General features: G+C 40.5%; 1 protein-coding gene across 2 annotated transcripts; it reads left to right on the forward strand.

Moving 5' to 3' along the window:
• Nucleotides 1-823: 823 nt before the first annotated feature.
• Nucleotides 824-13,064, forward strand: GSTO1 (glutathione S-transferase omega 1). 2 transcript variants are annotated; one of them, XM_090278552.1, is made up of 6 exons: nt 824-1,052; nt 1,281-1,394; nt 5,371-5,593; nt 8,094-8,192; nt 9,929-10,035; nt 12,652-13,064. In XM_090278552.1, exons 1-6 carry the CDS (start codon nt 1,021-1,023, stop codon nt 12,803-12,805), a joined length of 729 nt encoding a protein of 242 aa, XP_090134678.1. In that variant the 5' UTR covers nt 824-1,020; the 3' UTR covers nt 12,806-13,064. The 2 variants fall into 2 exon arrangements, with proteins under 2 accessions (XP_090134678.1, XP_090134679.1); XM_090278553.1 differs by having other exon boundaries at nt 826-1,054; nt 1,286-1,394.
• Nucleotides 13,065-13,602: the final 538 nt, after the last annotated feature.

The raw sequence follows: 13,602 nt of genomic DNA on the forward strand, positions 1-13,602 counted from the left end.
TGTGCCCTGGAATCCCCTTTTCCTAACCTCTAAGAGGAGCTGTTTGAGCAGCCGCTCAACCCAGATATATTTTTACTCAGTTCACCTCATGACTCTGAGACTTACTAGAGCTTCAAAATCCAAATGTTTTCTAGATTTTTGAAAGCAGCACCATCTGAGGTTAGTAATATCCAGATTTGGGCTCTTTCCTTTGGATTAAAATGATAAGGATGTGTCCTATGGGTACAGCAAGGACAGTGGCCCTCCCAGTAGTCATATCAAGCTAGTACGGACAGGGGGAAAATGCCGTCCATGTGGCTGAGCGACCTGTCACTGCTCCATGGATGGGAAATTTTGGAGAGCATGTTCCGGAACCATGAGAGGAAGCTGGGCCCAGGCCTCAGGCCCCTAAGTTGGGGAAGCCTTGAAGCAGCGGGGGAGCTATGGCTAGGTTTGTACCTCGTGAAGGAGGTCAGAGTGGGCTTCCCAGCAGGGACGACGAGTATGGAAGGTCAGGGTCAGGCGTGGGCCCGCGTAGTGGGCAGACAGACGGGAAACCCCCATGGCGTGGTGGTGGTGGTGTGTTTCTGTGTGTCTCGACGTGGGTGCATCTCATGGCCAGCATGATACAGTTTGGCACAACCATCAGCGGCAGGGTTTTGGCAGGATCCACACAAACCCTGGAACACCAGCCCTGCGTAGGGGCGCAACGGATGGATGTCTGGGCGGCGATTTCCCTCGAAGCGCTAGGGCTGCGACGCCAGCACCTTCCTTCTTGGAGAGGGTGGGAAACAGAGCCTGGCGCAGCGGTCCGTGCGGTCCGTGTTGCTAACGTGTCTCGTGTCTCGCTGCGCGAGGGTTCGCTCTAAGCGCCGGGGGCTGCGCCGCGTCCTGGAAGCACAGCGCAGGCGGAGCTGGCAGCCCGCCCCCAGTTTGCACTTCAGAGAGAGGAAGGGAGAAAAGGAGGGACGAAGGGAGGGGCGACTACTTCCTGAAAATCCTGCAAACCCGGGACTCGAGCTAGGCCTGCGCTGCGTCACGATGTCGGGAGGGTCATCCAAAAGCCTAGAGAAGGGTAAGGCCAGCCCGGCTCTTGAGTCGGGGGTGATCTCGGGGACCCCCGGCCGCGGGCCCCATTGCGACTGCTTCGGAGCCGAGCCTCCCAGAGGGCCTCCTCCAGTGGGGAATGGGTTGGGGCGGCAGCGCACGGGATCTCTCCACGGCTGATCCTGGGGGAGGGGGCAGGACGCTCCGGGCCTTGGCCTCTCTCCGGACCACCGTAACCACCTCCGCTTCTCCCCGGCAGGAAGCGCGCCCCCAGGGCCCGTCCCCGAGGGCCTGATCCGCGTCTACAGTATGAGGTTCTGCCCGTTCGCCGAGAGGACCCGCCTTGTCCTGCAGGCCAAGGGGATCAAGTGAGGACCCAGGCGGGGGCGCTCCCGGAGCCTGCCGGCAATCAGCTGCTGCGGGCGGCGGGGGTGGGAATCTCGGACAGGGCCCCTGGAGCTTCGCTTCCTTTACTGTAAAACAAATTAGTATTCTCTGCCCTTTGGGGAGGACATGGCAAGTTATGGACCCTCTCCCTGGGCAGGGAGATGAGGGGAAATGCCATTGACTCCAGAACTCTAGGACACTCCATTTAGATTAACCTAATCATTTTATGGATTAGAAAAATGGGCTCCAGTGACAGGCAGCAGCTCTTTTAGCTCTCGTAGTTCCCTGATTCCTGGTCCACTGCCCTTTAGCTTTCATCTGATTTCCCCATTCCTGTTTGGTTTATCTGATATTGTTTGCTGTTATTCTGAGTATATCCTTCCTTACCAAATAGTTGATAATTAACCCAGTACAGAGTTCAGACCTTGACTCCCCTGGCAGTATGCTGAGTTAACTATACTGTACATATTCCTATAGGTTGGGTTGTTGGTTTTGTCAGAGGGTCTGTGCCTAAAAATTAAGTCTTTTGCGAAGGCTCATTGAAACTTGCATGGTTATTGACATATGGGTTAGCTGCAGTAGTACTTGACTGGCGACATCCAATATCCTTTGGAACTGCCCCCCTTCCAATGACTATTGGAATATATGAAACAGGTATTAGATTCCTGTGGTGTGGAAGTTTAAAATGTAGCCCCCATTCTTAAGAAATTTTCTATTTATGTGCTTAGGGTTTATAAATGTATTTTAGGCTCCTGGGGGGGGGGGGAGGGCGAGAATTAGCTAGGCGATTCCTGCCTAAAAGACATGTAAGATGTATTCTAAAGAAAAACAGACAAACAAATTATTTATGGATTAGCCTTCACCTCACTAAGATTGGCATCCTATTTGGATGAAATTGATTCTATAGCAACTCAATATTTAGTAACATTCAAAACACTGTATTTCATCCAAATACTGTAATATTTGCTATATTAGTCAGAATTCTTTTATTGCAAGTAAGAAAACTTTAATTCAAAGGGAAAAAAAGGCATATCTTATGCTCATGTACTTGAAAAGTCCAAGAAGATGCAGCTAAATTCAGGGCACCAAGACCTGGGTGAAGAGTGGTGACAGCTGCCAGGCAGCGCAAACAGCAGGGGGTACTAACATTCCTGGATCTGTTTGGAGTCCCAGGAGACTTCCATCAGAGAAGTACTAGATTTTTACCACGTGATATAACCTAACAAAGCGTGGTTTTCTTTAAAAGGTGCATCTTCCAACTTGTTGTGGCAGGTGTGTTGACTTGCTGATTCACAATGCCAGGTTACCACCAAATGCTTGTGTTCTGAGAACCTTCTTTATCACAAAGGATCTACCTTTTGTTTTTATAGTATAAAATTTAAGAAGAGTTGGTAATGCCATAACAGAGGGCCTTATTTTGCTTGCAGTGGCTCACATCTGAGAGTTCTCTCAGCACATGAACCTTTTAAAGAAACACACACACACACACACACTCTAAGTGTTTCATCAGGTTATTCCTTTGTTTCCATGGGTGACGGCATATTTTGAAAAATATTTTTAGAGAGAGGGGAAGGGAGAGAAAGGAGAGAAACATTGATGCGTTGCCTCTTGCACACGTCCCTACCAGTCTGAACTTGCAACTCAGGCAGGCACCCTAACAGGGAGTTGAACCCGTGACCTTTCCCTTTGCTGGACACTGCTCTACCAACTGAGCCACACCCATCAGGGCAGGTGATTACATATTTAAATCCTCCAGCTAAATGCTCTTTAAGCTACTGTGGTTCAGATGGGGAAATAGGAAACAAAAGGTGTTGGTGTATGTTATTTTTGAGTAACTAATCTGTTCTATTGAACAATTGTGTAGCTTTGAGAATTCTATAGATTTGGCTTTAGTAATTATGTGAGACTTTCCTTTTTCTTATTTCCTCTAAAATCTCTCAGGCAAGAAACAAGTTAGATCTAATTACAGTCTGAATATAACCCCAGACTTCACCTGTTTTCTTCCTTTTGGGTTTACTTTGTAGATTTACCATGCAGTATATATATACATATTTTTTTTATCAGTGCGTGGAGATTTAATCTGAAAGTTTATCTTGTGGGTGGATTTTTTTGGCTTCCTTAATATTCTTGTAAAAAAGCAAGGAACTTTCTATTTCAGTTAGCAAAAGGAATTGAATTTAATCATGTTGATTCTCATATAATGGATAGTGGACAGAATTCAATTAGTTGCATCATATAATTTACAATTAAGAAACCTCTTAGCCAAAAATGGAGTACCTTACTGACAATCTTGAAGCATTTTCACTTGTTTATTAATTCAACAAATATTTACTGAGTGCCTATCTGAAACTATTTTTATTTTTATAGCATTCAAGCCTATTTTAAATTTGCTTTTATATGTTTATAAATATGAACAAGGCACATAAGATCCCTGCTTTCATGGAGTTTACATTCTAGGAAGTTGATATAATGGGTGAATAAATGATCAAAGTAATTTCATATATGTATCAGTTCAATGAAGAAAGTAAAACAAGATGGTCATGTAATGGAGGCTCTCAGCAACTTCAGAATAGGTAGTCAGGGAGGGCCTCTCTGTGGATGTGGTATTTGACCTGGGAAGACAGGCCGAGAAGGCAGAGGACTAGTAAGTGTTCTATGGTGGTAACATGTATGGCAGATTCAAGGAATATAAGAAAGGCCAGTGTGGCCAGATCATAGTGACCAGAGGGAACGTCATAGGAAACATGTGACAAATCAAATGTGCCTTGCATGTCACGGAACGTGATTTAAAGTTTATCCTCTTTGCAGTGAGGAGCAATTGAAGGGTTCTAAGCAGGAGCATGGCCTGATCTAATTTACTTTTTTCAAAGCTCCACTTGGCTGTGTGTGCAGAATGGACTGTAGGGAAGCCATAGAGGGAGCTGAGAGGCTGGTGGGGGCTGTTGTAGAGGTCCAGGTGGCAGATGATGTTTTGGATGAGGTAGTAGTGATAAAGCTGAGAAGGGAATAAAGTCAATATGATTTGGAGATCTAGCTGACAGGTGTTGCTGATTCATTGTGTTACTGGAGAAAACCGATTCTTCTCACTGATACATTACAGAATTACAGATCAGCAAGCCTATTATTGTGCACGCAAATTTTATTAGTGAACGGGAGAGCAAAAGCAAGGGTTACAAAAACAAGGATGACTGAAGGGTGACCAGCACCCATGTGGTCTGAGCCCAGGTGGCCAGATAAGAGAGTGACCAGAGGCTGGGAGGCCAGGGGCCTCCTGTGTGGCAAAAGGGCCAAGAAAGAAAAAAGGTGACCAGAGGCCGAGAGGCCAGGGGCCTCCCACCTAGCAAAAGGGCCAAGAGAAAAGAGCAGTGAGTCCTTTGTTCTGAGGACTTATATATATGACCGATGGGTAAAGATGGTGCCAGCTTTCCCGGAGAGATGTGACTACCCAGACATGGGTATAGTATGGGGGTCTGTTAGCCCAAATTCTTATCTTGCATACATGACAGGAGGCAGGCAGTTAACCAAAGTTGTTTTAGGGGCTTTTCTTTGGGCCATGGGATGAATACACAGTCTCAAGGTTTTCCTTTTCCCAGCTAGTGGAGATGACACACACAGACTTTCAAGGGCTACCCTGGTCCTGCACTGTCATTGTTTTGCTTCTGTTGTTCAGAATGCCTGGCAGCCTTGTCGGACCAGGCTCAGTTTTACTGGGTTAGCGGGTGAGACATGTCTTCCCTTTGCTTCAATGGTGGGGGTCCTGCCTTTAATTCCCTTCTGGTACTCATTTGACTGTAACAGTTGGACTTGAGGAAAAGGGTTGGTGGGGGAGGAATCAAGGCTGAGTTGACTCCTGAATTTGGGGTCTGAGCAGCTAAGTGGATGGTAGGACCGGTGAGGATTCATTCAGAAGTACAAAAAATCTTTCATTCTCTTCACTGTCTTCTATGTGTCTTTCAGGCATGAAGTCATCAACATCAACCTGAAAAATAAGCCTGAGTGGTTCTTTAAGAAGAACCCCTTTGGTCTGGTGCCAGTTCTGGAGAACAGTCAGGGTCAACTGATCTGTGAATCTGCCATAACTTGTGAGTACCTGGATGAAGCATATCCAGGGAAGAAGCTGTTGCCAGATGACCCCTATGAGAAAGCGTGCCAGAAGATGGTCTTTGAGCTGTTTTCTAAGGTGTGTGTCTAAGAAATTTCAGTTCCTATTTGAAAAACCTTTGTTTTTTTCAAGCTACATCAGTGATCATTTGCGATTCAGTAATTTGAGAAGGAAAACAGAACAGGATTATGCTCTTGCCTACCCTGACGTGTCCTGCAAGCCCTTTCTTGTTCTGTTCCTGTTTACCTCTCCAAAGTTATCCCTCTTCACCCCTCTCCTCACATGTTATAGCCCAGCCACACTGAATGTTCACCCCTCTCCTCACGTTATAGCCCAGCCACACTGAATGTTTTCAGTTGGTCTAAACTCACCCCCTCATCAGCTCTTGCTGGCAGACTCTCGCCTTCTCACTCTGCCTGGTTATCTCCAAATCCTCTTTCATGTATCTGTTCAGATGCTGCTGCCTTCCAGGAGCTTGTTCCCAGCGGGTGGGTGCGCAGCTCTGTGTTCCCCCGCATGGGCTAACATTTCCCTGTTGGTGACTGCCTGCCTCCTTGCATGTGTGTTGCACCAGGGTGTCATTGTTGACTCGCTGCCTAGGTTGGTGACCAGCTCCGCCACTTTCAAGTTGTTTACCTTGCTAAGTTGCTTACTGCTTTACCTCTGTGTCTTAGGTCATTCGCAAAATAAATATAATTGTTTCCTCTTCCTAGATAAAAATCAGTTCATATGAAACACTGAGATCCAAGTCTGACATATGGTAAATCTCAGTGTTAGTTCTTGTTCTAGCCAGTGTCTAGCAGTGAGCTTCTCGACTCCATGTTGGCAAAAGCTCTCAGCTGACTAAGTAAATGGCATTCCTGTAGAAGAACTGTATCTTATTTAGCATCAATATTGTAAATTAGTTCAAGCAGTTGGTATTAACCCTTTGAGTGCCATGCGTAATTGCTAAAATTCGTGTGAGAAATGCCAGGCTGTTTTGCTGAGAAATTCATAGTTTATGAAAAATGTCTATTAAAGACATTATTATTCATAATAATTTTCTGAAAATTTCACGACATATAGTAAATACACTCTTCTTTTGTAAGCAGTGTTCTTTGATGCAATTTAGCAAAGAATTTATTGCATTACAATTATTTTATTATAACAATTATTTTAGAAAAATAAATTCTTTCCTTCAATATGGCTTTTGAAGTATAATACATGGCATAATATAAAACCTATGATTATAATTTGAAAAAACACATAGCAACATGGATAAAAACAAGAAGTATGCCAAATATTGCATAAGTTTTTGAAAAAGAACCTTCATAATGTACAAAAAAAATGAACACAAATGGCATTCACACTGGAGACATATATCAATAGATATCAACAGTGGAAAACAGTTCATGAACAAAATGCTAAAGCTATACTGTGAAGCAATGAAAATGTCCATTAGCAAAAGCTTCCTTATCATGCACACTGCATAGAGTTTCAACAATTATTGCAAAGATAAATGAAATTAAGAGTACCATTTAAAATATAAGTAAAAATTATAACAGAAGATAATATGTCAGTATTTGAACAACATTAAAAATTAGAAATTTGGATCAACATGAGAAAAAGTTATATCAATATATAACCTGAGGTACAAAATCAAGAGTACAAAACATAAAATACAAATTATTCCATTGTTATTTACATTTATAGCCATCGAAAAGAGAGTTGCCAGGAGCCACGCGGGCGCTTTTGGGAAAATTTGTCAGTGTCGCTCACAGCAACATTGGTACTCAAAGGGTTGACAAGGACATGACCAATAGTAGACAACAAGAATAGCAATGTCAGGTTATATGTCTATAATCCTGTTACCTTGTCAGTGTACATGAGCATACACAGAAATATCTTGTCTCTAGAGAAAGAAATGGTTAAAGAAATAATGTGAAGATGGGGCTTACAGGGAGGACATATTGTTTAAGGAGACAGTGCAAAGGGAAGCCGATGGGGAAAGAAGAGGGATTGCCTGGCTTAGCAGGATAGCTGCTGTCAAAGTTGGTGAACAGGGAATAGAGCAATTTTATATGAAAGATGTTTGAGAATTAAAAAAAAAAGTAACAAGAGGTCAATTTTACTGTTTAGAAAGAAAATGAGCCTAAAAGTTAGAGATGCCCACTATTACTTTTCTGCTCACATTCAGGAAAGAGGTGGTCTTAGGTAGCTTAGGACCCCACCCTCCTGGCCACAGCTTGGCAAACCAGAAATGTCCCCACCCATATCCCCAGACTCCCAGCCCAATTATCATCTCTCCTAGAAACTTGAAACTGAGACAGACTTAAGACAGTAGAAGTGGGGAAGCTTTGAATATATATAGAAATTAGAGACTTGACCAAATATATATATATATATATCTGACTATATATGTAAAATTTGACTATATTATATATAGTACATGACCTCTGTGAACACAGGAAGGGGTGTGCCCTTGAAGTTTCCAGAACACTCTGACATGGGGAATATAAGGGTTCTATCATGTTTTTTTGTGAGGCCGGTATACTTAGGCTCCTCCCACTGATAAACTAAGAAATTATTCTCTGTCTAGGTACCATCTTTGGTAGGAAGCTTTGTTAGAAGTAAAAATAAGGAAGAACGCTCTGGCCTGAAAGAAGAACTTCGTAAAGAATTCAGCAAGCTTGAGGAGGTAAACAATTGTGTCTCTGAGCTTTCCTCAGAGTAAATGATACACTACCATCTACCCTCTTCTTTCTCCTCTTTTGCTCATATTCCCATTTCCCAAATCCCTTTATAGCAATTAGTAATGATACCAAATAAGAAATTTTAGTTTATAACAGATTGCCATAAGCTGTATGTTTTTAACATATAAACCAAAACACCTAAAAATATGTCATGAGCTTGCTTTTAAAACATTTTTTTGCATTGATGTTAAATAACAAGGAACAAAGGAAATTCACCAACATTTCTATGTGTTACCTGTTTTGTTTTCTTTTCTGGGCTATTTCCAGTCCTTGTATATATATATATATTTAAATGATTAACATAACTAATCAGAGCATAGATACCATTTTGTGTTCCTTTTTCTACTTAGCATTAGATAATAAATATTTCACACCACAGAGAGTTTGCCAGGAATCACACAGACACTTGGCAAAGCCCAGATTTGTTTTACCTCCTATGGGGGATAGCTGCCATTTTATGCCTTAGATCGAGTCTTCCTCTTGGCCTTGAGACATTCCAAATACTCAGGTAGACTTAAAACAATCAGTTTACAATGCAGGTCCTGAAAAAAACTATAGAAGTTTTATAAAGGGTAAGTTGGTTGGTGTTGATTAATCAAATAATATTCTCAGTTCTCCCCTTTGACAAAACCATAATACCAATTCACCCTCTTAAATTTGTGCTTGGTTTTCAAGTAATTTTATTTAATAGTTAATCCAGTTCTTTTGAGTATATTTTAGGTAAATTGTTTTATTGAAGGATTATATGCAACATACCCAAAGCATAAGAGGACAGCTTGATGAAATTTACAAAGTGAACATAGCCACAGAATCAGAACCCATATCAAAAAAACAATATTAGTTTTGGCTACTTTTTGTACTCTATACAAATGGAATAATATAATATGCACTTTTGGGTCTGACTTCTTTCATACAATATTAGGTTTGTGAAGTTCATATATGTTGTTTGTAGTTAATTCCTATTCGTTGCATAGTGCTCCAGCGTATGTCTGTACAATTTTTTTAACAGTAGATATTTCCACTTTGGGGCTATTACAAATAGTGCTACAGTGAACATTCTTGCGTCTGTCTTTTGGTGAATATATGTTCACATTTCCAGTAGAATTACTGGTTTATAAAGGATGCATGCACTCAGCTTTAGTAAATACTGTTAAAACATGGTAGTACCAATTTACATTCCTATCAGCAGTGGTTGCACATCCTAGCTGACTTTGTTCATTTCAGCCATTATGGATGTGTAGTGCTATAACATTTTGGTTCTAATTTGCATTTCTTTGATAATTAATGCAGTTGAGCGCCTTTTCAAATGGTTACTGTCTGTTTGCATATCCTTTTTTGTGAAGTGCAAATCTTGCCCAATTTTGTAATGGGTTGTTTGCCTTTTTTCTTGATTCTCAGGAGTTCTTTCTGTATTCTGAATACCAGTCCTTTGTTATATTACAAAGATCATGTACTCTGCCGCTTATTTTATTTTCCTTCACTTTCCAGTTTATCTTGATTGTTTTGCTTCACCCCAAACCAACAGATTCTAAAGCTTAAACTGATCGAATAGACAAAAAGTGAACTTGGATATGTCAGGCAAAAGTGACTGCTCTCGCCACTAGTTAACTCACCTGCATCATGATGATGAGTCTTACTAGATGCACAAATAAGAAGTAATCTTATGCTATTTTATGTTCAGGTTCTGACCAATAAGAAGACAACCTTCTTTGGTGGCAATTCACTTTCTATGATTGATTACCTCATCTGGCCCTGGTTTGAACGACTGGAAGCACAGGAGTTAAATGAGTAAGAATTTTGAATATAATGTGAATTTTTAGGATAATGATAATTGGAATAGCATATGTTGACCTTTTTTTCTGAACAAAAAATATTTGATACAACTGTTATGAATGGAAGAAATCAGACAGGAGGAAAGGCTTGGGCATGTCATATATCTGCACCCACTGCTGCTTCCCACCCTGGGTAGGGTTGGGGGGCAGGAGTTCTGTGACATGTAGTAAAAAAGTTTTTAAATAATTTACTCCTTTCCTTCTGGGTAAAAATTCCTAAGGAAGGTTTGGGGCACTGAATGAAAAAGGTGAAGGGATTAAGAAGTACAGTTGGCAGTTACAAAATAGTGACAGGGATATAAAATGCAGCATGATATTATAATAACTATGTATGGTTTTAGATGGGTACTAGATTTACTGGGGGATCACTTTGTATGTTATATAAATGTCTAACCACTATGCTGTACACCTGAAAGTGATATAATATTGCATGTCAACTGTAATTGAAAAAAAAAATTTAACCCATGAGGATGTACCTTTTTATAAGGCTATCACACAGGATTGTTATGACCAATGCTACTCTCATTTACCAGTAAGATTTCCAAACTGGTTTCCAAGCTCCACATTTTGAAGTTTGGCAGCCACTTTGGCTTATTCCCTCTTTGAGCTTAGAGCTTATTCAGGGTTACTTTAAAAAATATATATTCTTTAAAAAAAATTCTTTAAAAATTTTTTATTTATTAAAAAATTTAAGTATAGTTGGTATTGTGAATGAAAAGAGGCCACATACTAAACCTGACAAGCTCAGGGAGAGCCTGTGTGATGCCCTTACAAACTCAGACAGACCTAAAATAACCACTTAAGATGGTCTGAAATTAAAACTTTTTAACTAAAAGCAGTTTATGGTAGGTAGTCATGGCTGTCCTAGGCTAGAATTTTCCCTGACAAAGGTCATCTTCACTTGAACTAAGCTTGTCTGTTGTCTTTTTGCATCTAGGATAACATTCCTGATAAACATACCTTTTTAAAAACAAAGTAACCACACCAGAGACCACAAATCCTCTCGTTGTTGACCACAGTTAACTATCCTATACCCACCTGTGTAAAAGAAGTGTCTATCATTTTACTTTTTATCTAATCCCAGAAGTTTCCCTGCTTTGTTCTCTCCCACCTCCCTAATCTATCACCAAGGGATTTCATGTAACCAACTATATCTTCTCTTTTGATTGTAATGTATAAAGCAAGGTACAAAACTGCCATTTTCTGAAACATTTTCAGCTCGTTGAGATTTTGTTTCCTGGCAATTGTCATCAGTTTGGCTCAAATTAACTCATAAAAATTCTCTACATGTTTGAACGTTTCTTACACTTAGAGTATACAATATTAGGTTTCAGGTGTACAGTATGACCTGACATTTACCTTACAATGTGATTAACACAATAAGTCTAGTAATCACCTGTCACTGTGCAAACTTATCACAATATTACCTACTGTAATCCCCTTCACCTTTATCACCCATCCTTACCCTTCCCCCTTTGGCATCCATCAGTTTGATTTATTTCTTTTCTTAAAAAAAATTGTTTATTATAGTTGACATACATTATATTAGTTTTAGGTGTACAGCATAGTGATTATACACTTATATAACTTATGAAGTGATTATCCCAGTAAGTCTAGTAGTATCCATCTGATACCGTACAGTTATTAGATTACTAACTTTATTCCCTATGCTGTACTTTATTTACATCCCTGTGACTGTTTTTATAATTGGCAGTATGTACTTTTTAATGCCTTCACCTTTTAGTCACAGTGTGGCCATAGATGGGTTGTTTTTCATGTTTCCATTTAAAAAAATTATCAGTATCTCAGTTTGGAAAAGCCTTATACCAAATGAACAAGTTACTTCATTTTAAGATTCCTGTTCCATAAAACAAAGACTTCTACAATATCTTCCAAAACTAATAGTTATACCTCAGAGATATTGCAGGTTCAGTATCAGAACACTGCAATAAAGCAAATATCACAATAAAGTGAGTCACACAGATGTTTTGATTTCCCAGTGCATATAAAAATTACGTTTACACTATAATGTATTCTGTTAAGTGTTCAATAGCATTATGTCTAAAAAAAAAAAAACCCAACAATGTAAATACCTTAATTTTAAAATGCTTTATTACAAAGAGAAACACTAATCATTATCTGAGCCTTCAGTAATCTTTTTGCTGGTCAAGGGTCTTGCCCTAGTAACATCAAAGATCAGTGATCATAGATCTCCATAACAAATATAAAAATAATAGCTAAAGTTTGAAATTTTCTGAGAATTATCAAAATGTATCCCAGACACATAAAGTCAAAACAAATGCTTTCGGGAAAACTGCACTGATAGACTTGCTCAATGCAGGGTTGCCACAGACCTTCAATTTGTAAAAAATGCAGTATCTGAGAAGTGCAACAAAAGGAGGCATGCCTTATTCTATAATTACGTGCATTTTAAACAGATATTTATAATAAACTACTTTAAAAGGTTAAAGGAGAAAATCAAACTGTAGAGTGATAATGATGACATAATGGGACTTTGCAATGCCTTATTATTTAGTCTAGCTCACGCCTTCCTGCTTTCCATCTCCCACAGGTGTATAGACCACACTCCAAAACTTAAGCTCTGGATGGCAGCCATGAGGAAAGATCCCACTGTATCCACCCTCCTCACTGATGTGAAGACCTTCCAAGGTTTCTTAAATCTCTACTTGCAGAACAGTCTGGAGGCCTGTGACTATGGGCTCTGATGGAGCCATGTGTCAACAATGAAGATATGTCTGATATTTTCCTTCACCGATATGAATAATAACGTGCTTTTATTTTACCAAGTGCTCTCATGTCTCTGGATTACCTTCTCTGAGTTGACATCATGGCCAGCTGTGGTATTTCCTCAAGGCCCTCCTACAGAAATGTAAACACATTTCGTGCTCAGGATGCTCAAATCCTCTGTAGTGAGATCTAGAGTTCAATCTAGATTTCTAACTGCATATGGGGCATTTCCACTTAGATACCCTGTTGTCATTTCAAGAGATGCCCTTTCAGATTTGTCTTCGAGATTCTAAATTGAGAATTTACAATCCCTCCTTTCCATCATCAACTGAGTTCACTCCCTCTTTTATTCCTGTTCTGACCAATGAAGACCAGACCCACATCAATTCAAAGACAGGTGACTAGGTGGCCTCTTACATGGTCTCCAATATCCAGTGTATATCTCCTTCAAATACTTCTTTACCAAATCCATCCCATGCAGGGCACACAGCAGGTATCCCATATATGTAACAACTCTGAAGACCACATCCCTCTATGCAGTATGTAAGGCTGAATGATTAATAAGTAATATCCCCGTTCAAAAATAGTAGTAATGCAGATTCCTGGCTGCTGTAGCTCAGTGGATGAGCGTCGGCCTGCGAGCCAAGTGTCGTTGGTTCGATTCCCAGTCAGAGCACATGACTAGGTTGTACATCAGGTCCCCAGTTGGGGGTGCAAGTGAGAGGCAACCACACAGTGATGAAAAAAAAAAAAAATAGTAGTAATGCCATCTTCC

Source organism: Furipterus horrens, unplaced genomic scaffold, assembly GCF_987537825.1.
Source record: "Furipterus horrens unplaced genomic scaffold, mFurHor1.1.pri manual_scaffold_5, whole genome shotgun sequence".
Taxonomy (NCBI): Eukaryota; Metazoa; Chordata; class Mammalia; order Chiroptera; family Furipteridae; genus Furipterus; species Furipterus horrens.